At 41.4% G+C, this 25360-nt stretch overlaps 2 protein-coding genes across 6 annotated transcripts in view; one reads left to right on the top strand and one right to left on the bottom strand.

Annotated features, from left to right (window-relative positions):
- Window positions 1-3338, top strand: part of DTNBP1 (dystrobrevin binding protein 1) — a 72895-nt gene extending 69557 nt beyond the window's left edge. For both annotated transcript variants that reach the window (XM_040546396.1, XM_040546397.1), the window contains exon 10: window positions 2443-3338. In XM_040546396.1, the coding sequence (XP_040402330.1) occupies window positions 2443-2690 (248 nt within the window). In that variant the 3' untranslated portion in view covers window positions 2691-3338. The remainder of the gene's footprint in view (window positions 1-2442) is intronic.
- Window positions 3339-4037: 699 nt separating this feature from the next.
- Window positions 4038-25360, bottom strand: part of JARID2 (jumonji and AT-rich interaction domain containing 2) — a 212591-nt gene continuing 191268 nt past the window's right edge. For all 4 annotated transcript variants that reach the window (XM_040546393.1, XM_040546392.1, XM_040546394.1 and 1 more), the window contains exons 9-18: window positions 21815-21907; window positions 21261-21379; window positions 21044-21114; window positions 20091-20205; window positions 17650-17755; window positions 16595-16777; window positions 11313-11443; window positions 9085-9268; window positions 7416-7523; window positions 4038-5962 (exon numbers count right to left, since the gene is read on the bottom strand). In XM_040546393.1, coding sequence (XP_040402327.1) covers window positions 5786-5962; window positions 7416-7523; window positions 9085-9268; window positions 11313-11443; window positions 16595-16777; window positions 17650-17755; window positions 20091-20205; window positions 21044-21114; window positions 21261-21379; window positions 21815-21907 — 1287 coding nt within the window. In that variant the 3' untranslated portion in view covers window positions 4038-5785. The remainder of the gene's footprint in view (window positions 5963-7415; window positions 7524-9084; window positions 9269-11312; window positions 11444-16594; window positions 16778-17649; window positions 17756-20090; window positions 20206-21043; window positions 21115-21260; window positions 21380-21814; window positions 21908-25360) is intronic.

Raw genomic sequence — 25360 nt, 5'->3', positions numbered from 1 at the left:
GGCCGAGCTGCTTTCCATCATTTATCGGCAGTGCTGGCTATCAGGGGAGGTCCCAGTCAACTGGTGGCTAGCAAATGTGACACCCATCTACAAGAAGGGCCGGAGGGTAGACCCAGGGAACTATAGGCCTGTCAGTTTGACCTCAGTGCCAGGGAAGCTCATGGAGCAGATTATCTTGAGTGTCATCACCCGGCTCTTTCAGGGCAACCAGGCAATCAGGCCCAGTCAGCATGGGTTTATGAAAGGTAGGTCCTGCTTGACGAACCTGATCTCCTTCTATGACAAAGTGACACGCTTAGTGGATGTCGGAAAGGCTGTGGATGTGGTCTACCTTGACTTCAGTAAGGCTTTTGACACCGTTTCCCACAGCATTCTCCTGAAGAAACTGGCTGCTCATGGCTTGGACTGGCGTACACTTTGTTGGGTTAGAAACTGGCTGGATGGCCGGGCCCAAAGAGTTGTGGTGAATGGAGCCAAATCCAGTTGGAGGCCGGTCACTAGTGGAGTCCCCCAGGGCTCAGTACTGGGGCCAGTTCTCTTTAATACCTTTATCGATGATCTGGATGAGGAGATCGAGTGCACCCTCAGTAAGTTTGCAGACAACACCAAGTTAGGTGCGTGTGTCGATCTGCTCGAGGGCAGGAAGGCTCTGCTGGAGGATCTGGATAGGCTGGAGCGATGGGCTGAGGTCAACTGTATGAAGTTCAACAAGGCCAAGTGCCGGGTCCTGCACCTGGGGCACAACAACCCCAAGCAGCGCTATGGGCTGGGAGATGAGTGGTTGGAAAGCTGCCTGGCAGAGAAGGACCTGGGGGTACTGGTTGATAGGCAGCTGAATATGAGCCAGCAGTGTGCTCAGGTGGCCAAGAAGGCCAACAGCATCCTGGCTTGTATAAGGAGCAGTGTGGCCAGCAGGTCTAGGGAAGTGATTGTCCTCCTGTACTCGGCTCTGGTGAGGCCGCACCTCGAGTACTGTGTTCAGTTTTGGGCCCCTCGCTACAAGAAGGACATGGATGTGCTCGAGCGAGTCCAGAGGAGGGTGACGAAGCTGGTGAAGGGTCTGGAGAACAAGTCCTACGAGGAGCGGCTGAGGGAGCTGGGGTTGTTCAGCCTGGAGAAGAGGAGGCTCAGGGGCAACCTTATCGCACTCTACAGATACCTTAAAGGAGGTGAGGTGGGGATTGGTCTATTCTCCCACGTGCCTGGTGACAGGACGAGGGGGAATGGGCTAAAGTTGCGCCAGGGGAGGTTTAGGTTGGGTATTAGGAGGAACTTCTTTACTGAAAGGGTTGTTAGGCATTGGAATGGGCTGCCCAGGGAAGTGGTTGTCTCACCATCCCTGGAGGTCTTTAAAAGACGTTTAGATGTAGAGCTTAGTGATATGGTTTAGTGGAGGACTTGTTAGTGTTAGGTCAGAGGTTGGACTAGGTGATCTTGGAGGTCTCTTCCAACCTAGATGATTCTGTGATTAAATAATCCCACAGGGTTTTTGAAAGTATTTTCTCACAAAGGTTACTCAGTGCTGACGTTGGGTGCTCTAACAGTTTCTAGGCATAGCAGGTAAGAAAAAAAGGGCTTTAAATGGTAGATCAGATATAAAGAGAGTTTAGGTGCTTCCCCATTTTTCCTTATTTACTGCCAGAAGTGGCCAGAGAAGAGGATATAAGTAACTTTGAAATCTGAACTCTCAAACTAAGCGAACACCATTACATTGAATTTGCTTAGAAAAAGTCTTTTTGCATAGGATATAGAGGAAGCATAGTCCTAAAATCCCATTACCAGTTATTTGAGCTATACTACAGCTTTACGAAAGGAATTCTGTCATGCTGTAATGCAAGGTTCTGTTTTGCTTCTGCATCTTCATTTTCAGTCAAATCTGGAGATTGCTTTTATTGTCTGTCTTCCAGGTTATTTGTGGCTTTGGTTGTGGGTTGTTTATTTTCCACTCCGGGTTTTTTGTGTCATCCTGTTGGATGGGTAGTTGGTGGAGTTTTGTGGGGGATTTTCCTGTTGGTGCTGATTCTCAGCACATGCTGAAGTCTGGATGGACTTTACGAGTCAGGGTTAGGAGGATGAGTAAGTAGTCTTGGCAAACAGGGCATCAGCTATACCTCTTAACTGCAACAGGACGTAACGCCCCTACAATCTTAAGTTATTTGATCTCAAGTATTAGCAATACTAGAGTGAGTTAGAGACATGCACACCATCAGAACCATATTAAAACCAACTGTGACTTATACTTCAGAACAGTGTCAGAAAATCCCAAAGGCAGCTTTGTGTTTTGGGAGATTCTTTATGGCATCTCGCAAAAGCACTGAAAGAAGCAAAGGAGCTTAAACGCACTCATAAACCAGCTTTGAGTTGAGTTAGTTAATGTGCTGACTTCCCGATTCAGAGCCAGAGCTTGATTGTTGTTGTTGTTGTTGTTTTTCCAACTGTAAGGGCCCGACTCCAACACCTATGTGAATGAGATCAGTCTTCAGGTTCCGAGCCAGTCTGAGTTACGACAGAAACTGTCGTCGCTGTCGTCAACCTGTACTGATTCTGCCAGCCAAGAAGCCAGTGAAGGGGAGTCTCCAGTTATTCAGTCCGATGAAGAAGAAGTTCAAGTGGACACTGCTCTTGCTACTGTAACTGAAAGAAAGGGTGCTTCAGATGTTAGTGATGAAAGTGACTCTCAAACTATTTGAATCTTAAAACCATATCCTTTAAGAATGACTTTGGAGTGAATGAACAAATGAATGAGGAGCTTGCCTGTGTAACAATTTGCTAACCAATCGTAACAGCCAGACCTTTTTACTAGTAATACAGCCTTTTTACAAAATTGCCAGTCATGTGGAGGTTGGTTTTTAAAAAAAAAATGCCTAAAGCACACACACTTTAACAGTAGTCTTGGGGCTCAGGGGAGCAGTAAAACTTTTGTATATACCATGTATAAAAAATTAAAGGGGAAAGATAAAAGTTACTATGACCACTAACCTTTAAATGGCTGATGGGAAATACTTAGATTTGTTGTATATTACTGAACCCAAATTGTTCCTTGCATGTTTTCAGCTGCTGCAACTGAAGATTTAGGATCCAAACCAAAATGAAAAGCTATTTTCTACTCTTTACTACCTACTGTCTGCCTACTGCCTTTGTCTACTAAAGCAGCAGTACCTACTCTTTCACACCTCTTATTCAGGACCAACTTATTAATCGTAGGTGTTAAGGAAAAAAAAAAGATATCAAAGGAGGAGAGATGCATACTGAAATGTTTTACTCCTTGTGGAGCAGATACCATAGCATTGTATAAGCTTACTCCTCTTTTGAGATAAAATAAAGTATTTCTATCCCAACCATGTCTTTTACTTGATTACCCAAATATTTTCTTCATGACAGTGAACAGAGGAGACTAATTCAGCAATCAGAAAAAGTGGTTATTTATACTGAGCACCAGTGTAATTTACTTTTCCATGGTAACATCTGTTTGACTACACTGATGCAAGCCAGCAACTTAAGGGAAAGGAAGCTGAATAAATTATAAATTAAGTGAATACATTTTACAAAATTTAGGACCTATAGTCATCATCTTACTGCCCTCATTTTTTTCTGCAGTCATTTTCTCTCTGAAATGGAGGTCTGAACCTGTCTAACACCTGTTTCTTGTCAAGTCTCACACTCTGCAGGGATCTGCTCTCCTTTGAGAAGTTTCCTGACTCCTGCTCTTCATGCACTGAGAAAAGGAATGTAATCAGAAGCAGCGTAAGTAAAAGGATGAGCTGTGACATAGATCTCTTCCAAGGCCTTTCCCTGACAAATTAATGGTTGGGATTGAGGTATCTCCTGCTGCTAGCCAGCTGGGATGTGCCCAGTTTCCTTAAGGACTCACTGCATCTCCTAGTATCTGACAAAGTGTTTCCTCACCTTTAAGATGTGCAAGCTAGAAGCTCGCTACCTATGATCAGATACTTAGTATTTAACGAGCATTTGTTGAAAGAAATCTTTCTTGAAGTATCTTACTTTACTCACTCACTTTCCAGAAGACAGACAAAGTGTCCAAAAAAGTTTTGTTTTTTTTATTAAACCTCGTAGTACAAACCTGGAAAGTAAACAAAAAACTGGCAATAAACAACATGAAGTCTTTCCGTACAAGGAAAGAGAGCAGAGCAGCGCTAATAAATTAAATGTCAAACTGTAAGCCATAGTCAGAAGTTTACTGTCAAGAGGGAAAAAGTACACAGCAAGGCCATAAAAACCAGACAACCACATTTGAAAACACTTGACTCTGTTTATGTTATTGTTAAATATTCCAAAACAGTTCAGTCTTCTGCAACAACAACCAACAAATTGTATTATAGGACTTTCCTGACAGTCACCACTGGCAAGCTCAGTGCAATATGGGTAGCTACGGTATTGTTGAATTCAATTACGAAACAAAACAGTTTGTGAAAACATTTTCCCTTTTTTATTCCACACATACTGTACACACAACCAGAAAAGGGCAACAGCTACTCCATTATTATTTTTTGTTGTTGTTCAGTGATGTAAGCAGCACTTATAAATGTTACAAGAAAAACCCTGTAAGCATCCAATCCAACCGATGAAGAAAGTGAAACGTAAGGCTTTTCTTCATCTTGTCTCTTCGCCATCCCTCCCCCCACCCCAAGAAAAGGCTCAAGTATTTAAAAAAATTTACAGGCATATGTACAAAAGGTGTGATTTTTTTTTTTTTGTTACAACATGAAGAGAAAAAATAGACAAGATGAAAGCAAATGCATTTTCACATTCAAAAGAAATATGCAGACCTGCTAGTGGCTCTAAATGTGATCATATAATGAAACAAATTCAAAACAAAAATTAATGCTCGACTGTGTAAAGGTGTGAAAAACAGCAGTGGAATGGAAATGGAATGTTAGAAAGATTGCACGTCTATGACAAAAGAAGCACTTATGGCTTCAATCACTTTTTTTTCTTTTTTCTTTTTTTTTTTTTTAAAGGATGCTATTGAAGGGTTTTTGATAAAGTAGCCAACAGCACCAAAAAATAACAGAATGGATTTCCTAATGAAATCAGGCACAGTTTTCCCTCACATGACTCCTCAAGGCAGGCAGTCTTTTTTTTCCTTTTTTTTTTTTTTAATTTTTATTTTTTCCCCCTCAAAACAGATGCATAGTGATGTGCTGGTAAAAGAGAACATACTCCAAATCTCCTCCTTTTGCCTACAGTTAGGAAACAAAGTCCATCTTCAGCTGCCAAAACCTCCCAAAGAAAGTGTGTATTCTCCAATTTAAAAAATTACAAAACTCATCTTGCTGTGACAGAATAAAAGACAGCCAAAGTAAAGCAATTATTTCTTTCAAGTTTTTGTCTCCTATCCCTTGTCTCTCTAGAAAAATCTGCTCACATGACTGGAGAACAAATTATAAAACACATCAAACTTTAACCTATTCAAAAAATGGGTTAAAAGCCTTTTTTCACAGTTACCAAAAAGGCTTTTTATTTTTTCAGCCATAGGGACAATACAAATTAATATTTTATCAGCCCCTTGCCGGTTTTAAAACAGTGAACATACGGCAGTTTAAAAAAATCAGACTGCTGTATCTATCTATTCTAAGTACAAAAAAAAAAAAAATTCAACAGTTTAATGCTAAAACAAAATTAGTTCTCTAAAACCAGAAGAAAATCTTCTTTAGAGCTAGTGCAAAGACAGCTTGTATTCTACAGCAAGTACTCCAAACTATGGTATAATAATTACAAAAAATATATATAAATTGACAAAATGAGAGTGTTGGCATCTTCAGGATTAACTTGAAGCACTTTTGGATGAACTGGAGGATGAAAGCCTAGATGATGGCACGTCAACTGTCGCTCTCTTACGAGGTCCTCTTTTTGGTGTAGGCTTGCTGATACAGTTCTCAATGCTGCCATTTTTACCAGATACTTTTCCACAGATTTGATTGACTAGACTGATTATTTGTTCCTGTTCAGAAAGTGGGAAAAACAGAACACAAATCAGCACTTCTTCTTTATCCAGGCACTTCTAATTGACATATAGGTAGTTCTGCCTTTTTGACTGAAAGCACCCAAGCAAGACCAAAAAAAAAAAAAAAAAAAAAAATCTACTTAGTGAAATTTCCCCACTCCACCCTTAAAGACAGTAATCAGCTACTACATAACTACAACTGGTACCACGCAGGAGAAAGGGCTATGGGTTCGTGGCACTGTGGTAAGAAAGAGGAGTCCCTGACCAGCACATCCGAGCATCTTGGCTACATCGCCACTCCTGATCTCATTATATTCAGTGAGTTGATGAAGTTTGGGGGAGGGTGGCAATTTATCTGAATTGTCTTTCCCATCCTGGTAGGAATTTTGGGAAGTTAGTTTTGTGCAAGGTTGAAGCAGACTCCTAATTAAGTATAGCCAACAGTTAAAAAACAGCTTTAACATATGGCATTTGACATGCAGGCTCTCTTTCTCCCCCCCTATGCACAGCCCTCAAAAAAATCATGTGAAAACCACCAGGCATGCATTTAGCATCTTTCAGAAGTGCAGAAACTTTCTGACAGTTTTTTCATTTGAAAAAAATAATAAACATGCAGTATTCAATGAGAGATTTTTTTCTTTTCCAATGCAGCCCAAAATACCTTTGTAATTATAAAACCTAGCAAAAATTATTAGTGTATGTGATTCTGATGAAGACTGGCTTTGAAAACCTCAACAGTTAGCAATTCTATTGAAAACACAGGATATAAGAGACTAAACAATCTCAAGAATAAAAGAAATACATTTAGATTTCTAAGAAGCTTCCTGAAACTCTTCAGTGTTACAGAGCCTACAATTAAAATCAAAGCAAGCCACAGTGGCACGCTCTTTCCCAGACTCACTCTGACCTTCTGTTTCTTTTCTGGACCCCCGTGCACATACATCAGAAACTGCTGAGACATCTGTCTATGAGCAGCTTGTACCAGCACTGATCTTAAGAGCTGATTTTGTTTGCCCAGAACCCAGGCACAGTCCTACATCGTCAGTTTGAGTTCATTTGTGCTTTACGCCAAGCCATTACTGGAACTCTCATCTAGAAGTACTCTACAAGATCACTTTAGAAGGTTCAGGTTGGACCTCTTGTAAGTCAAGAGTGTATTTTCAGCTACCAACAGACAGAAGTTATCATGTAGCACAGAAGTGACCATAAATGAACCGAACAAAGCATAGCCTCATGTTTTACAGCACCCCAAAGCATTAAATGGCATCTCTGATCTCTACCACCTACTGATACTTCAGGTTTCATCTTTGTAATCATGTTTCCCTCTCTTTCTGCTACTGAGATCATCACAAAGCAGTCTCCTGAGGCCTTGTGATGACAAAGAGCTAAGTCTAGTCCTAGGTTTTCAGTACAAAGGCAACCAGCACCACAAAGCTACAATCGTACAGACCTCGTCGTAACGGTACATCATTTTCAGTCCCCGACAAGACTTCTGTTTTTCCACATGCCGCAGGGCACACTCCAAGCAGAAGACAACATTTTCATTCTCCTGTACAACCTATCAAAAGAGGAAGGGGGAGAGGGAGGGATATGCAGTAAGCTCCAAATTGTAGTTGTGTTATGCACACAATATTTCCCATTGTAGTATGTGATTTACTGTACCTGTACCTCACTATAAATTAGTGAAGGGAGGAATAAACAAGATGCACATACACTGTGCAATGATCCAGAATGAACTAAGAAGAAAGTATATATATTCCTTTTTGAGTGCTAATGCTGACCAATACATACTAATTAAAAAAAAAACAAACACCAGTAGTAATGAAGCATGACTCTAAATAATGTTACATGTATAAAGCTTTACTTGTATCTAATATGTACCCTAAACGTTTCTCAAAAGGAGCAGTTTCCCATTACTTTAAATGCTGCCTTGAATAAGAATAAAATCAGAAGCTTAGCCACAGGATTCCCTAGCTACATCTCATTCAGCAGAGGTCACATTTACTCAGCTGGCTAGCTTCCACACAAACAAATTCAGCTTGGAATTTGACAAAGAAGTTGACCTGTTGTCTCTTATTGCTGTTAAGAATGACAAGGAAAAGTCATTCCCTTTTTTACACATACACAAGTTCATCATCTCCACAGCAAACTGACCAGAATTGGAGTTTTTGGTAGGTTCGATTTTTTTTAAACCCATTTTGAAGTTAGTTCAAGGTAGTGCTGCTTAAAGATGTCTTAGCTGCTCAGTGGTTTAAAGACATGGCTAAACAGTGTATTCTGTCATAGGGAGGGACAGCTACATTGCATCATTCAACAGTAACATCGTATTTCCATCAAAAAATTAACATCTCTAATGGAAAGAAAAAAAAAATGACAGGAAAAAAAGGGCTGAATATGGACACACACTGTATCATATTTATTTAAGTATTTGATCTTGGCATGAGGTGATGCGTAAGGATTGTGGGAGGGACCTTCTTTATATTTAATGAAGCTGCTGCATTTCTGGTTGTTCTGTATACAGCTAAAAACCTAAAGGTGTTACCACAGTGGTTGGCACACCTTTGGAAGCCAACAGGCAGGTACTTCTACAAACAGAGAAAGTTCACAGGCATGACCTCCTATTTTCCAGTGGACAGGTTGTCAAGCAGGATCTTAGCTTGACAGCTAGGACACATCTACCCTGCAATTTGCCTTGCAGGGAAACTAGAGCAGCATGAGCTGTACCTGCACGCCTGAGACTCAGGGCATACATTTGAGTTCCCAGCTCATCCTGAAAAGCGTTCTGCCACGACTTACTGCTGTGGGCAGCCTGCAGGTATTTTTGTTACCCTCTTAGTGCAATGCAGACATGCCTGTGGGTGTCCAAGAGCGGCTCAGGTGGCTCCTCCAACCCTTCCTTACAGGGGGGGGAAGCCAGCTGGCACTAACTGTTGTCCTCTGTCACCCCTGCCTAAGGCGATAAGTATTCTGACACACATCAACATCTCTGCAGCCTGTGCGAAGTGCATGAGATGACCCTGTAAGTCGTGCATCTTCTCTCAAACACTTACAGTCTATTAGTGTGTTACAAACAGAACAGGGGGCGCGGTACCCCAGCAGCGGCTGAGGATTTTACTTACCATGGAAAGATAGCACAAGTGCTGACAAATCTGACATCTTCTCTCTGATGTTTCTAACTGCAACCACTTTCGAGGCTTTTTCTTTCCATCCACCCCCGTGCTGCTGCTGTCGTGGCTGCCATAGCGTGCTGAAGAGTGGAGACCTGCCTCATAAAGCTGCCGCCGCTGCCTCAGCTCCGTGTCCCTGTGAATATTGGATGCAATTAGTAACTGGGATTTCCTCATAACACCACAAAGCCAAGTGTAATCACCCTTTTACCACGATCATCACTGAAATCTTAGCTGCACGCAGCAAAGCCCTGAGCGTTATTGGAGTTTGGTGCCATTCCCTACGCATGGTGAGAGAGACAGCCAGCACCACAGAAATGCTGCCTAATTGCAAAAGTCAGCTCAGGCTTTTAACAGCGACCGCTGTATCAAGCCAGTGGTTCTCAAACTGCTCCACAAAGAACTGTGGACTGCCGAGTGCTTCCTCGAGGTCGGTGGGGCATGTGGAGAGCTGGGAGATGTGGCTAACGTGACTGCCTTCCCTGAAGTTGCCAAAAGCCACCTTGAGGAGGAGCCGATGCTGTCAGGAGTAACACAGCCACCTTCATCAGGAGGCAGAGATGAACCAAGGACCTGCTGCCCTGAGGTGCTTCAGGCAGGGAAGGGGGACCAGGGTGGGTGGCTGTGCCAAAAGACGAAGATCTTGCTGTACACCCAAGGGAAAAAGGAGGAGATGTCAACTAAGAATAACAACAAAGCCCTCTAGCCGGCCTTCACCCGCTGTGGCCAGTGTGGCCAGTGCTTCCTGTGCCGAATTACACAGCATGGCGGGAGAGCAGGTCGGGTTGCAGCTGGGAGGAAGACAGCGAGTGTGGAGTGAGCTGAGCAGAAGGGGAGAATAAAAAAGTCTCACCACCAGAGACAGCTGAAGAGGGGTGGAGAGCCATGCTAAGCAAATGGCCTGGGGAAACTGAGCAACCGAGGCAGGTCAGGAAAGGAGGCAGCGAAAGATACAACATACAAGCAAAACAAAACAAAGAGAAAATACATGGTGCATTGTTCCGCTTTGGTTGTTTTTTTCAGGTTGGTTTGGGATTTTGTTTTACATAAGCAGCCACGGGAAGGACTGAGATTCTCCAGAGAATTCCAACCTCAGTATAAGAACAAGTTTGAGAACCACTCTGATAGAGGTCGATGTGATTTCTTACAGCAAGCACCAACATTTCTGTTTCACCTTTCGCACTTGCAGCCTTTTCCTCTTCAAGGAAAAAAAATGCGCATGGAAGTGATTATTCCTGCAGGGGAACCAGCTGCAGGTAAAGCAGTCAGCACACCTGGAAGGGGGAGTCAGCACACCTCTTTGTATTTCTTTCTGAACACTAAAACAACACATGGGCTGTATTCCCCTTCAATATGTCACTGGAAACTTTCCAAATGAACATGCTAGTTAGTTAAATACAGTTTGTAGATTCCATTCATCAAAACTTTCTTGACATCTCGAGTACCAGTTGTCACAAACTTGAAAGATAGGTAGCAACTACATGGTAGGGAACAAAAGAGAAGAACATTACACAGGAAGCCAGGCAACATTATATTTTCTTTTTTTTACCTATCTTTAGAGAAACCCTAAATATGTTTCCTTAATCACTGTGGAGAGAAAAAGGAGTGTGAAGCTTTTGTTGTTAAAAACGTTCAAATGCTAATACAAGATGCATGAGCACCCATGCACAAGCTGCTCACTTAATCAGTGGTTGAAGAAAAAAACATCTTTCCTTATACAAACGACATTACAACTGTAACGATCTTGATGCTAAAGACAAGGGTTCCTGCTGCGAAACCCACACTGCTGGCATGGATTGACAGCGGCTGCTGATGCCAAGAGGTTAAAAGCTAAGCGTCATCTAACCGCCTGGCACCAAGTAGCTCACGTAACACATCAGGAAGTCTTGACTCTCAGCATCAAGAACCAACGAAAGAAAAACCCAAGCCAACCTGTACTTCAGTTCTTTGATGGTGCCAGAAGTATGGAATTCTTAGAGTAAGACATCCTAACCACGGGCACCCTCACACCAGCCGAGGAAATTGCTTCTTCCACATGTGGCTGTCTTCAAACAGATTTGCTGGGCTTTCGCTTGGTTAAGTACGTGCAAGATACGTGTCTGAAATGGTTACTTACATTATCCACCTCGGGAGTCTGTCAATGAAAACAAAATAGGTACAGCAGGCCCCCAATTCGTTACCTGAGCTCTCCAAGAAGTGATGATATCGTACTCAGAGTCGGTCCATTTTCCTTTTTTGCTTCTGCTGTTGCAATCTGATAAAGCAACTTTTCCATTGAAAATGGTTTGGCTATACGTCGTCTCTTCATTTCCTGGAAAAGAAAGTTCCAAATTATTTCTTCAGCAAATTTGAGAGTAAAAAAAGTTACCTAGCATGAATTCAATGCAGCAAAAAGTAGCCTTCTAAAACAGCCTTTCTAAAAGCCTTTAGTCTAAATTAACCAAAATACTTAGGTTCCTAACTTACATCCAGCACCAGACTTCACACTGAAATAAATGCTAATCATAAATTAGACCTTTCAGTGGAAAGTTAGGTATCTAAATGCTTTGTTGAATTGGGCCTCCTCTTCCTGTTGCGAGGACTACGAAAGAAGACTTTCTGCACGTGCTTTAGGTGAACCAATGCCACAGAAAGCTCTAACAACCAAACCAAATACGTGCTACCAGACAGTCACAATGACCTGCTTCCTCAGAGAATATCCTAGTGCCCATTATATCTAATGCTTTGTTTTCTTACTAAGTCAGTAAGTATCTGCAGCGCTTGATAGCATTTATACTAAGAAATCGGTCTGTATGTCCTAACACACGTCACTGTGAAATTTAATGCAGAGAATAAGATCTGCATGTACAGACAGAACGAAACAGAGTACTCCAGTGCCGCCACATTTCAGGTACCCTTTTTTCAGAAAACAAAAAACACATTTCACCACTGGAAAAGCCAAGAATAGTAGAGATGTCAGGAAAACGAGAAAAATGAAAAAAGGATGCCTGGGTTTACATCAGTGTGCAGTTCACCAAAGTGGAGGAACCAACAGCACTTCTAAATCCCCTCCCTAAAAATGCATTTTTCCTGTGGAGGCCAAGAGAAGCAACCCGATCACTGAAGCTCAGTAATACATGATGCCTACTCTCAGCTATCCAGTCAGATCTGTTCTGACCTGCTGGAGGCTCAGTGCTGTTGTTTCGTCTTATACCACAGACGTAACAGGTGGTTAGGAATAAAGACAACCACCAGCTGAACAGGCTGATGTCAGGGAAAGGAGGCAACGGGTAAAAGAGAGAGTTTCAATTCTGCTCAGTTTTGCCTCTGACTGGGCTCCTCTGCCTATGCTTTTAAAGATAATACCCTTTGCTGACCGAAGGTGTTCACAGGTAAGAAAAGCGTCCCTTACAAGTGTGTTCTCTGTACTAGAGCCAGCTGGGGGCTGGAACAGCTGCACTTTTGGGAGCTGCATGAGTTTTGTTGCCCATTGGATTTGGTTCATGTATTGTCCGAGGCTGCATAAGGACAGCCATGCGAAGTCCAAAGGCCACAGTAGGCTTGAGAAAAACTCCACAAGAGCGGACATATCGCCACGGTGCACAGCTGCTGGCTGGCAGCCCAGGGCCCGAAGCCAGAAATGTGTGCTGTGTGTAACACAACCCACTGGGGCTGTGCATTGATCTGAATTTCTGAATCCATGTGCAATCTTCTCTGACATACAGTACTGAAATACACAGATAAGTATTTTAAAACAAGACTTCTGTTTGGCTTTGACCTGCTGCCTAATCATTTCTCTAATGACATTTTTAATGCTATGAGAGACACTGAACATTCACATCATAATTATCATCTTCCTGCCACTTTGTAGCTGGTCTTACTCTCATATACTTCTCTTGCTCATCAATTTTCCAGGCTCTTATAGTTAACACAGAGGATAATTCAAACCTTTATTCATCAATCTCCACTGTACTTTTTCTAGTTCCACTATCTTTTTGCAATTAGGGATTCAGAATTGTGCAAGTATTCAAGTCATGGGCATACTAATACACCAATGTTTCTGCTCCCTTTTCTGTTCTGCCCCTGGAATTCCTAACATTCAATTTTTTAAAAAAGAAAAACCTCTCTGGAGCACTTTGCTGACAGTTCCACAGGAAACTGAAAACCTCCTTCCTCAGCAGCAGGAGCTCTTTTGGAGCCTATCACCATGTCTGTCAAATTAGGATTTTTCTTACTCCCATGTGAGTCATTTAAAATTTCTCAACATTGAATTTCATCTACTATTTTCTCATTCAGACCATTCAGCATCATGATCTCTCTCTGTTTTTCTGTGCATAAACTTTCCCCCTCAGGCCATGGCAGGTTAGTTTCTTTAAGAGCCCCGGCTGAGGAACTTCACCAGAAGTCCTTCAGAAATACTAGCACACTCTGACAACTGGATCTTTTTTGTCCATACCTCCTGCAAGAAGTTTCAAGGCCTGGAGGACACGATCTCTCTACAAAAGCCATGTTTGATTGCCCCCATTGTCGTTCTTTTATACATTTTTTTTTCTTCTTGCCTTTAGCAAGTTGTTCTTCAGAATCTCTTTTTGGCCTGCATTAGTCTGTTTGCATTCATCTTGCTAGAGTTTCAGGTGGGAAGGGAGTAGTTTTATTTGCATTTTCACCTTTTGGACATGAAGGGGATTTCTGTCTTATTTCAGATAGACTCCTTTCTTCTGGTGGTTAGCCGTGCCAAGTTTAGTGGGGGGACAATGGCAGTTTCTCTCACAACCTTTAGTATGACACAGATGATGTCTGTGTTATCAAGTATCGTGAGGCAGGAAGAGCAGATGTGTAGAGTGAAACAGTCAGTGCTGAGGACCCAAACACCTAGACGATGTGTGTGTGTAAAGCTGAAGACTTTACTTTCAAGAAGTCTAGCCTGGTCTGGAGGACATGAAGTGCATTTCTGGACCGCCTCTTCCCATTTAGCTTCATCTGAAAGCAACCCAGTCTGCTCAGGCTAAGACAGCTCCATGATAGGAACCAAGGAGTGATAATTGCATGGTGTCTTAAAAGCACATTCTTAACCCAAAGTAAAACTTTGGGACAATACACATAAAGCCTCTGCCAGCATCTTGGTTGGACAGTCAGGAACATGGTGCTAGTACTACGCTTTTCCTATTCTGGTCTGGAAGATCAGTGCACAGGGATTAAGTCAGTTGTGGCTGTACTAAACCCAACTGATTTGACTGTAAGCTCTTTCATGTAACAGCCATGCTGCTCCAACACAATGACTAGCTCCATCTTTCCTAGGTAATTCTTTCCTCTTGTTTTACTGTACCTGCTGAGTCCCTTCTTCCCACCGAATTTCTGGTAGGCCCCGTGCTACCAAAGCCCTCCTCTAAAACCAGATGTTCCAACTTCCAAGCCTCCAGACCAGCGTGCATATATTTAGTCCCATTTTCTGTTTTCCATAATGAATTTTACTGACTCTGCCCAGTGCCTTATTTGGAGTTTCCCCTTTGCCACTGAAGACACAAACTCTTCCATACCTGTAAGCCTTCTCCTTAGTCTAAAAATTCCCAAGGCATTTAGGATGCTTTTCCAAAGTCAGCAACCTGGTTTACAGCTCAGCTGAAACCTGTCTGTCCCTTTACGCAAGGCTTTATACAAACTCCCTTTATCCCAACATTTATCCCAAACTCCTTATGAACTGGAATCAATGCAACTTCAGATGCAGAATTTCATTTTTTGCATATATTAAAGAAGATTTGGTGGTCATTTAATACATGAAATAAAACAACATTGTTTAGTAATATAAAGAGTGTCACTATAAAAATCAAGTCACAGTATCACAGAGGGAAAGCGAAGTTAATATATCAAACAGCCAAAAACTGTCAATATTGCTGTCCAGAACTGAAAGACAGTAAGATACAGTTGTTTTTCAGAAAGTTCATTAACAGTCCAAAAGGGGAAACTTGCTCATTATACACAGAACTTCTCACAATCTTTGAAAAGCCCAATCCCAGTCAACCTTAGAAAACGGCAATGTGCCTTGATAAAGTGAAGGAAACAAGGAAGAATTTCCAAAAGTTAAGAGAGTTAAGAATATAGGAGAGTTTGAGGAAAGAAAAGGAGGAAAAGAAAGACAGAAAAAACAGTGTAGTAGGTGTTTCCAGAGTTATTTTATATAAACACATATCTGTGGTTCTTATAAAGTTTGTCAGAGTTTGTAACTTCAATTTCCAAGGCAGGTTATTATAGATTAGGATACGCTGTATTTTCAGTCAGGTTATATTTACCCAGTGCAAAGTTTTTAAAAGTTAATCAAAAGAAACTGTTCTTCAGAATCTGAGGCACCAGGAAGAGCTTTTTAATTGCTGCATAGTGATTTTCTGTCTCTTACAAGAGTCGCATTTTCACAATATCAAACAAGTGTTCAGTAGAACAATAAATACAGCATATGGTGTTAATATAGTAGTGTACCTTCAGACATAAAAGGTCAGTTCAGTATTCTTATTCCTTACCTACACACATATACAATTCCCACCTTCCCCCAAAATAAATCTGTAATAAAATAACCTTTTATTTCAAACTAAGTTATTATACAGTTGGTATAACCAGACTGGAAGAATTCCATTAACCCTAAAGAACCAAAACCTAGGTGTGGACATATTACATTTAATTACTTACTAACCACTTGGTGTGAAGCTGTAAACGACAACTTACTATTGGCTTAGCTAGAAAACACTACCAAAATAGCATCTGTAACCCATAGTGTATTTGAGGAGGTCAGACACACAATTAGTCAAATATATTGTTTGTCTTAGAACAAAGAAATGTAGCCAAAATCAGGACTGGGCAATTCAGCTGTTTCTGCAGACAGTCTACCTCAGTTAGTTGCATGAAAAGGGGATTGGAAGTTTTATTTACAGCTTAGTATAAGACGGGCTGGTCAGTGAACCTAAGAACTTTCAAGTTGATTAAAATGAAATTGCCCTGATCAACAGCTTTTCCTGAATGAAGGGGCAGAGAAAGACAAGCAATACAGCTGTGAGTGTTAACTGACTCTGCCTACCATAAAAGCTAACAACCACAGTTATTCAGATACTTGCACCTGAGATTCTAATGGTTCTAGAAAACATCGCCTAAAAAATGTAGTAAACATAATACAATATATTATCTGTAGCTCTGAAGGGATTTTTGAAAAGCTTCCTTGCAAACTGGTCTGCAGGCATAATAATCTTCTGAATTTTTCAAATATACAGAAGTTTTTAGTTATCAATTATTAACTTAATTGCTTTTCTGAAAACACTGTATCATCATATGCCTTGCATATTTTTTTCTTTCTTTTTTTTTTTAATTTAATATTCCACAAAAATAAACATAGTTGTACTGGTCTCACAATACTATCAATCCTGGAATGTCTGTTTTGCTCTTTTCTCTCGTTTTAGATGTCGGGGTGGTGAATCCATTTTAACTCCTTTTCTCAACTTACCTTGGCTGTTTTAAAACCCATACTTGTCCACTGGGTGGTAGCAAAGTGCACTGTTTCAGAAACACTATAGCCACAACACACTTTAGACACAAAGGATCCAGGAAAACAGACAACAAACTGCCCGCTCTGCTGTACAGTACGGTGCACCCTGATCCCCTCCTTACACAAGATTTCTGGGGAGATCTAGAAAGACATAAAAACAATAAAGAAATAAAGTCAGAACTTTGTTGTACAGTTTGATCCCCTTCCTTGCTTGGTACTGCCACTAGTTCTGGGGAAAAGCTACACTCTGCTAACAACTCTGCTTCTACTTTCTCTCTTCCCTTTTGCACATGCTGAAACTTAGTTTTTTGGAGTGAGAATTACAGATGTTTCTCTTCTGAAACCAATAGTTGAAACTTTCACTTGCCAAAGAATCTCAAACACAAAGCCTCAGAAACATGCTATCTGTAATAATAATAATAATAATAAAAGTAATGTAAGCCATTTGTTTTTCCATCCAGATTATTCTAGACAGACGTGTCATTGGATCCATCTTGCCTTTACACTTTTGTTAGAGATGGTAACATGGACAGCCAAGGAATTTGTTGCGTTCTCCCAAATTTATTCTTAAATGCACTAAATGGAAATTGTTATCTATAAAATAAACAAGGGAGCCAAAAAAATTTTGAAATCCTTCAAAGTATTGGGCTTCTCATATCCATGACTGCATCATAAAACGTCAGTCATGGCAGATGAATTGATTACAAAACAGTCACTTTGTGAGTTCAAATACATCATGGACACCATTAAAAATGGACATTTACTGCACTGTCATGTTTATTTTTCTTTCAACATTTTAACATGTGAGCTATGCTAGAAAAATGCCACATGGGTGAATGCTGCAAGTATAAAGTGTCCATATTTTCACAACAGCATCACTGTAGTGTAAGGGGAAAAAAAATAAAAAAATATATTAAAAAAAAAAAAGAAGAATAAATAGATTTCCAAACACCAGCCTTCTGATTAGCCTTGGATTCTCAAATGGGAATACCTCACTCCCAGTATTAACCTACCATTACATTACTTTCAAGCATTTCCAGCCCTGGAGTGCCATTGGCTTGCAGCAGGGTATGTACCACATCATCAAGTTTGTTCTCCTCCGCAGCAGGAATGCAATACCTGTTGTTTTGTCAGAGGAAAAGAGAGAGATTTACTATGGAGTAAATAATGGTCCACAGCTACATAGTACAAGGCAATTTAGACCAGGACATTGACTAAAAGGAAGAAATTAAACACGCATTCCCACACAGTTCTTTTTTTGCAAAACATTCAGGACTGATGGAAAGCTGTTTATTTAGATTCAGTCTGATGGTGTTCAGTAGATGCCAAAAGACATAAAATCACCAAAACAGAAATGTGAAAATTCATTGCTCTGTAGAATCAGAGTAGGAAAATCAGCAATAGCACCATGAACATTTTAATGGCACTGGAACCCTGTTGCAGTAATTATGAGCAGAAGTTCGCATCTCTTGAACACCAACATCATAGAATCATCACAGAATGGTTTGGGTTGGAAGGGACCTTAAAGACCACCCAGTGCCAACCCCCTGCCATGGGCAGGGACACCTCCCACCAGACCAGTCTGCCCAAAGCCCCATCCTGCCTGGCCTTGAGCACTTCCAGGGAGGGGTCATCCACAACTACATCTATCTATCTATCTACACACACACACACACACACACATACTGTTACCTGTATTACAAACCAGTATATTTATTCCATGTGCATGAACCAAAGTACCTTTTATTTAAAAACATTTTCTGTTCGTAACAACCAAGAAACCACGAATCACCTCTACTGTGTACTGTTACTGTGTACTGTGTACTGTTAGTACACAAAGTAGTCTACCTTCTTTCATTTCTTACTGAACAAATCTCACATCTCTCCCCTCCCTTGCAACAAAAGAAAGACCTGACTAAGATTTAAAACTGCTGGGTACATGCTCCGAGCTGCACATCCTCCTCTCCTCTAGAAGCCAACAACCTAGCTGTCCTCTCTCTGTGCTCGCTGCTGGCAGCACTTTCTACACAGAAATGACAAATAGTAACAGGAGACTCAGGTGTTAGCTTCACACATCTGGAGAACTGCGACTTTGTGGGATGCAGGCATGTGATGTGGTGACAATTCACCACTAGTCAATGTCCTGCTCCTGCTTGCACCCTGCTGGTTGTACTTTATGTCCATTCAGGGGATACCTGTTCCCAAGATCTGGCACTTGGTGCCTGATCGCTGTGAAGTGAGCAACACAGCTTGGTGGGAAACTGCAAATCCTGGGATTGCCGAACTTGCCTTGAGTTGCTGCCGTGCTAGGGTTTATCTGCAACATTGCTTTACTTGGTTTTGTTATGCTCAGGCAAATAAAAAGCACCTCCAGATTTATCACGGCTCATCTCAGCTCACTTTAAAGAATGAGGCCTCAATCTGGAGTCCATGTGCCCCAGCACCAGTCACACACACAGCTGTTCTTCCAAACTTGGCAAATGATGGAAGAGAATCCATCTGGAAAGATTTTGGGGAAAAGGGGGGCAGTTCTCTTGTCATTTGTCCAGGTCTCACCACCAATTTATAAAGCATTCAGCTAGCCTTACAGACCATGTCTGTAACAGGATGTTTGCTTACAATGTGCACTAATATTAACTCCGTATGTGTCATATGATGAATCTGTAGGAGGCTGTACTTCCTATGATTTAACATCTCATTACTGTTCACTGTACTGATGATTACTTTTTCTCTGCTGATCTTCAGGCTGACAGCCAGAAGAGATGACAATATCTGGTCATACAGCTAATTGTAGCTATATCACAGGATCTAATGAGCTGTTTGTCCAGGGGTACATAGACGTAAGTGTACTTACATTAAGTGTCTACAGAATATGAAATGTAGCTAGCAACTAACTGCTAATGCCCATATCCAGGTACTAGAATGATGTGTGTAAGCATTAAAAATGATTACCATATGATAATGAAAAATGTATGATAGAAAATATAAAGGATGTGGTAGATAGAGAGTTCAGGATATTTTGTGTAAGATAAGAAAGTGGTTCCTATATAGTCAGAGCATGGATTCAATCATTTTACAAGTGACAATATAAAGCTAGCTTGAACAAGCATCTCTCTGTCAGCCTAAAGGAAGCCTACCTTGACTAGCTGTCATGCTAGTTTCCATGTCATGACAACTCTCTATACATTGAACCCTACAACAAGCAGAAGCATATATAATCACTAAGTATCTCAGAGTAGACCATGGAAGATAAACTGAAACTTTTCTTCCAAGAAAGGCTTCTTTCCACCTGTTAGTTTATACGATGCTTTCTCATTAAATCGTCTATCACAAGGACTAGACTTCTAGATGGCATTCATCCATGCAAAAGGTGTTACTCAAACTGCTGTCAACCCAAGCCCACAGAGGGCCAACTGTGGTGAACATGAAAAGAACAAAACACAGGAATACCTACCAAATGCAATCAGCACCAGTGTGTAAGTAGTCAATGTATGGAAGGTGATTTTGGTCTCGAGACCAGCATGAGGTAGAAAAGACCATGCCAATATTTAGCCAAGGAATCGTCACTCCTAAAACAGAGATTGAAAACGAGTTTTGAGTAACTGCCATTTCTAATTAAAATACAGTTTGAGGTCATCTTGGTAGAAAAATCTTCTACCTGTCAGCTGACCCTGAAGTTTTAAGTCTTCCTATCAGAGTGAATAATTAACAAAGAGTGATTTATTTAATAAATTCAGCATTTTCCACTACCAGATGTTTACAGTGCCCTTCAACATATTTGTTTTCCAAAAGCTGTAAAAAATGTTATTCTTCAGATTACTGACAAAAGCCCATATTTCAAGCTCAATGCCATTGATCAGAGGAGGTTGCTTCATGTTGTCAGGTGTACGTATACATGTGAACACGTATCCTCTTTCCCAGCTGGTGGGTTCCAGGCTCAACATCTGCACAGGTGACTGGATTTTGCTTTCAACTGTTTCTACTGGTAAATTTCAATGGCACAGATGCAGCTGGAGCTTGTAACACTTGTGACAATTCATTTAAAAAACCTGCATGCTGCTTTACCCAGCACTCATCTAGGTTTGCAAATAAGAAAGTTGCATGGCTCTGTCTTTCATCACCTTGACAAAAAACAAGAACACCAATGTACTGGCAACAACAGAAAGTGATACTGCAAGCACAACTGGTTCCTCCCAGGTATATGGTCTCAACCGTTCATTAATTCTTAATCTGCACACCTGCTTTCAGTCCTACTGAACACCAACTGCTACATAAAACTGCCTCTCTACCCGGGCAGCCACCCAACAGAAGGACTGGAAAGAGTGAGAAGGCTTTGATGACTACACAACCACATTTAGAGGGAACTTAGGACTGCTGAAAACGTAGGAAAGAAAGAGCCTTGCTTACCAGGCACAGCACCAAGATGTCGCAGGATGGATCCTGTATTATTAGGAAGGACTGTGAGGTTCCACCCATGCCTGTTCAAGGGGCAACACAGAGGCAGATACATGTCAGTGCCACGTCCCCGTTACCAACGTCCCCAGCACTGCGCTGCCCTGCTGGCCTCGTGCCCCCACCTCTGCTCATATCAGTGGGGCAGCCAGCACTGACTCTGTGACCTTACCTTGAAAATGGTTCAGATTTCCCCACAGGAAAGCCACTCCCGTGGGTGTTGGTATCTACTTTTCCACAATGCACTGCTACATGGCAATCTTTCTGTTCCACTAACCGCCAATATTCTTGCTGTTGCGAAAGAAAATGGTGACAGATTTTCAGTTTGTTGAATAAGCTATCTCCCGTTACACTAAAATATAAACCCCAGAAATGACATCAGAAATGTAACTCAACATACAACACTTTCTAAAAATAAGAATATAAATAATTAAAAGTAACAGTGGACTGCAAAGACAGAATTTAGATCTCTTTGTTCCTGTGCTTCATCACAAAATGAATTAAAACATCTTTCTCTCCCCTCAGTTCATCAACACCTTTATTAAAAATGTTTAGGAAAAAAATCAAAAGAAATCAGTACCACATATATCTAATAAATTAATTTTCTTTCACACCAGATATCCCACACTGAACTGTGAATGGTAGTGCCTGAACACCAACTATGCCGAACCCGCATGCTCAATCTCTCCCCTATAAAACATTTACCACCCCTTGTGTTGGTCTCACCTCTACTTCAGCTACTGTAGGCTCCTTTGTGAAGCACATGTTCATGATGTTTCTTGCTGTTCGGTAGAAGGTCGTTAAAGAAACAGACCTACCCTGTGGAAAAAGAAAATATAATGAAAAGTGAAAATAAAAAAAAGGTGCCTCCATCTCCCCTGGCTTCACTCTTCTCCTTACATGCTCAATCTCAAATCACAAAGAGAAGAATGTCTTCAGAACACATGTGGATCTAAACTCATTTCTTATTAGGGAAAATATCTCAAATGATAGAGAAATCTTATCACTTGACATCGTATTTAATGTCAAAATAATATTGTCAAACCAATCCTTTAGAAGACCAACTGAACATTCAAAGAAAGCCATGTACACTGCTTCGTCCAGCACAGCTCTGCATTTGAAAACTACAGGAGATTCAGATCCAAAGGACCATGTGGCTATGCTTTTACATACACAGAAGGAGATGAAAAAGACAGAAAATTCACAGAAATATTCAGCATCAAACCAGTATTGTATGAGATCAAGGGGGTCACAAAAAAATAAAGTTTACTGCAATTACAGTAATCACCTGCACACAAAAACTAGTTATGCCCCATTCAATAAAAGTATAATTTCAAGGAACCAGGACCATTTATTACAAGGCTGAGAAAAGTAAAATACAGTAAAATTGCCAAATGAGTGCACTCTTTCTTGGCCCTACTGCAGGACGTAGCCTGTATGAGAGGAGGACCTGACTTGGTTTTCTGTTTGAGCTCTATCTAACTTTCTGGGTACCTGCTTTCACGTGCATCTATAATAGCAGTAGCTCTGGGAGCATCCTCTGAAGACACTGAAGGCAGGAGCACCAGAACCCACTTGCTCCTTTCAGCCAGACGTACCAGTACACCCATACAGGGACAGACCTATCGCCTTCTCTGCTCCAGGGAAGAGGAGGAGAACTGGGAAGCCACAACCTGTGAGAGCTGGGGGGTGCCAAGGTCACGAACCCCACAGTAGCTGCTGTGGCCAAGCCTGTTTACAGGGATCACTGTAGGCAAAGACCAGCATCACTCTGCAAACACAAAGTTGAAAACATCTCCCGCACCTTACCAGATGTACTGCTCCTTCCTCTAAACCCCAACGTATTCACCACTCATCCAACTGAGCAACCACAGGCTTAAACTCCACGTAAATTGATGTTTTATCTCTTGGACTGCTACCTTTTAGGTTTTCCAGTAATGAAACAGATCTGCCAAACCGCCTAAGCCTTTTCTCTTATTTATTTATGAACTATGCCCAAGAGTAAGCTGGGAACAACTGCACAGCAGCCTTTCGCCCAGAGGCCAAGTCTATCACTTTGCTGGGCTCCTATGGTTGTGACATCGTCACTTTTTTAATTGAACGCAATGCAATTAACCGTAGCAAAAGTTTATGAAATGCCCACAGCCTGGGGCCCTCCAATTCCCATAAACTTCAGAGCTGGATGCTTTGCGATACAATAAGCAATTTCCTTCATCTTTTAATGCCATCATGAATCATTTACTGAAGCAGAGTCTTAAAACAAAAAGTCCGATAAAATGCAGGGCCCGCACCAACAGTTGTCAAACTTGAGCACATACTTCACTGTTCACAAGCTGACAAACACTCTGCAACAGCTTTCTCTCATCCTACAAAGAGAAGGAAGCATGAGGATCGATCTTCCAAGATTAGCTGTGTCTTTCTGTTTTTCAGATATGCAGCAAGCAAGAAAAGAAGGAAAACTCAACAGTTTGGCCCTTCAAAATTGCATTTACTCATTTTTTCCTCAATCAAGAATTTGGTATCTTTTTAGTCTCCTAGAAGTTGTAAAACAAATTTAATGATTGAGGTTTTCTATCATTTTATTTGTTTGCTTGTGTTTTTTTTTTAAATCTGAGGGATCTCACAAAATTTTCTAATGGGTGTTCAGAAAATAATTTAAAAATGCTGTAGCGGAGCACCTTGACCAGAACACAGAATTAAGTGCTGAAAAATAAAATAACCTTCTAAATGCCCTCAAAAAATGCTTGACCAGTTCAGCATCTGTCTTGGGAACTTCAAGCTACTAAGCACAGTCTCTGTTGCTGTGAGAGACAATATATACAGTATTTTCTCTTACAATATGACAGAGAAAGGATTAAGCGACAAGCTCTCCTTTTCCTTTTTTTTTTTTTTCCCATGGCCTCTGCATCAGCCTCAAGAACAAACTAGGAGCACCATCAGCAAGCCTGCCTGGTGTATGTCATTCCTGGCCATGGCATGGAAATGCAAGGAAAGGCACAGAGAAGGATCCTGCAAGGCTCCAAACGTTACAGATGTCAAAGCAACCACGGCATGACCTGGCTGAAGTGAGCTCAGCACGGAGTTTCTCGGCCACTTCCCTGGGAGCACTGGTAAAACTCACTTTGATGATTTCTTCTGCCTGTCCCCGCAACAGGCCTGCTTGTAAGCCTTCAGGTTGTGCTGTATGGAAACCAGTGCTCTGATTTTAGTCAGCTCCACTCCAGATTTTTAAAATATTTTCAGAGCTACCAATGGGGAAGAAGTAGTAAGTGAAAATCTTGCAACAGATAACTCTTTGATGGCTGCAGTCTACTTAATATACTTACAGACGACATTTTATTAAAGGCAGGCAGAAAAAGCCATACATTTAGGGGGTAAAGAAAGCAAGGGCAGCAGCCTGCAGCGTACACCTAAAAGCACAGCAGGCCTTACAGCCTGGCAAGGAGCAACACTGAAAGTAATTTGGGAGTACTGGCAGAAAATCAGCCAAACACAAAGGAGATTTACTCTAACCTTGACATGCGATATGGTGGTAACTGCTTCTGGAAGACTGGATGTCTCTTTCTAAAAATGCGTTCCAGCTCAAGCACATGCTGACTGCAAAAATTACTGTGCAAAATCCTAAATGTATGGTCTCTCTTTATGGTCTGAGGTATAGACTTTATGGTCTAAATTGGACTGCGTCCATATTATTATGATGTTCTCCTCCAGCCCTCGATCTATGGACCTGGACATTTATAAAAGGGTTTTTGTTTTTTTGTTTTGTTTTTAATTAGAATGAGAAATGTGCTTTAGAAAGGAACCATTATAATCCCACCATACACTGAAACTGTAACATGAGGACACGTTCTGATAAAAAAAATAGATTTTCTCAGAAACATGTTAATAGGAAGAGAACACTCCCCCATCCACACACAGACACAGAAGGACACCATCATTCAAAAAAAACAGAGGATGCAGGATTAAAAAGTTTGTTTCATAAAATTCTGTGAAGTACCCTCCACTTGAATCCAAAAGCCAGGCACCATCTCAGCTCGGTCTTATTAGCCAGCCTAGTAACGAATGACTCTCACTGCAAGATTTCTTATTTTTATGCTTTCGGGCTTGCTCTAAGTGCCATAACCACTTGTCAGGCATTTGTCCTTGAGGTTTAATCCCTCAAGTGCTGTGGAAATCGAAGCTCCAGCACCTCTGCTCAGATCAGGCCTCCCGAGGGAGCTGCATGGCAGGAGTCTGGTCCAGGTGAGGAGACCACCAGCCTGCAGCCTCAGC

Source organism: Cygnus olor, chromosome 2 (genome assembly GCF_009769625.2).
Source record: "Cygnus olor isolate bCygOlo1 chromosome 2, bCygOlo1.pri.v2, whole genome shotgun sequence".
Lineage (NCBI taxonomy): Eukaryota > Metazoa > Chordata > Aves > Anseriformes > Anatidae > Cygnus > Cygnus olor.
The sequence above is the reverse complement of the archived record's forward strand: the minus strand, read 5'-3'. Positions and strand labels throughout refer to the sequence as shown.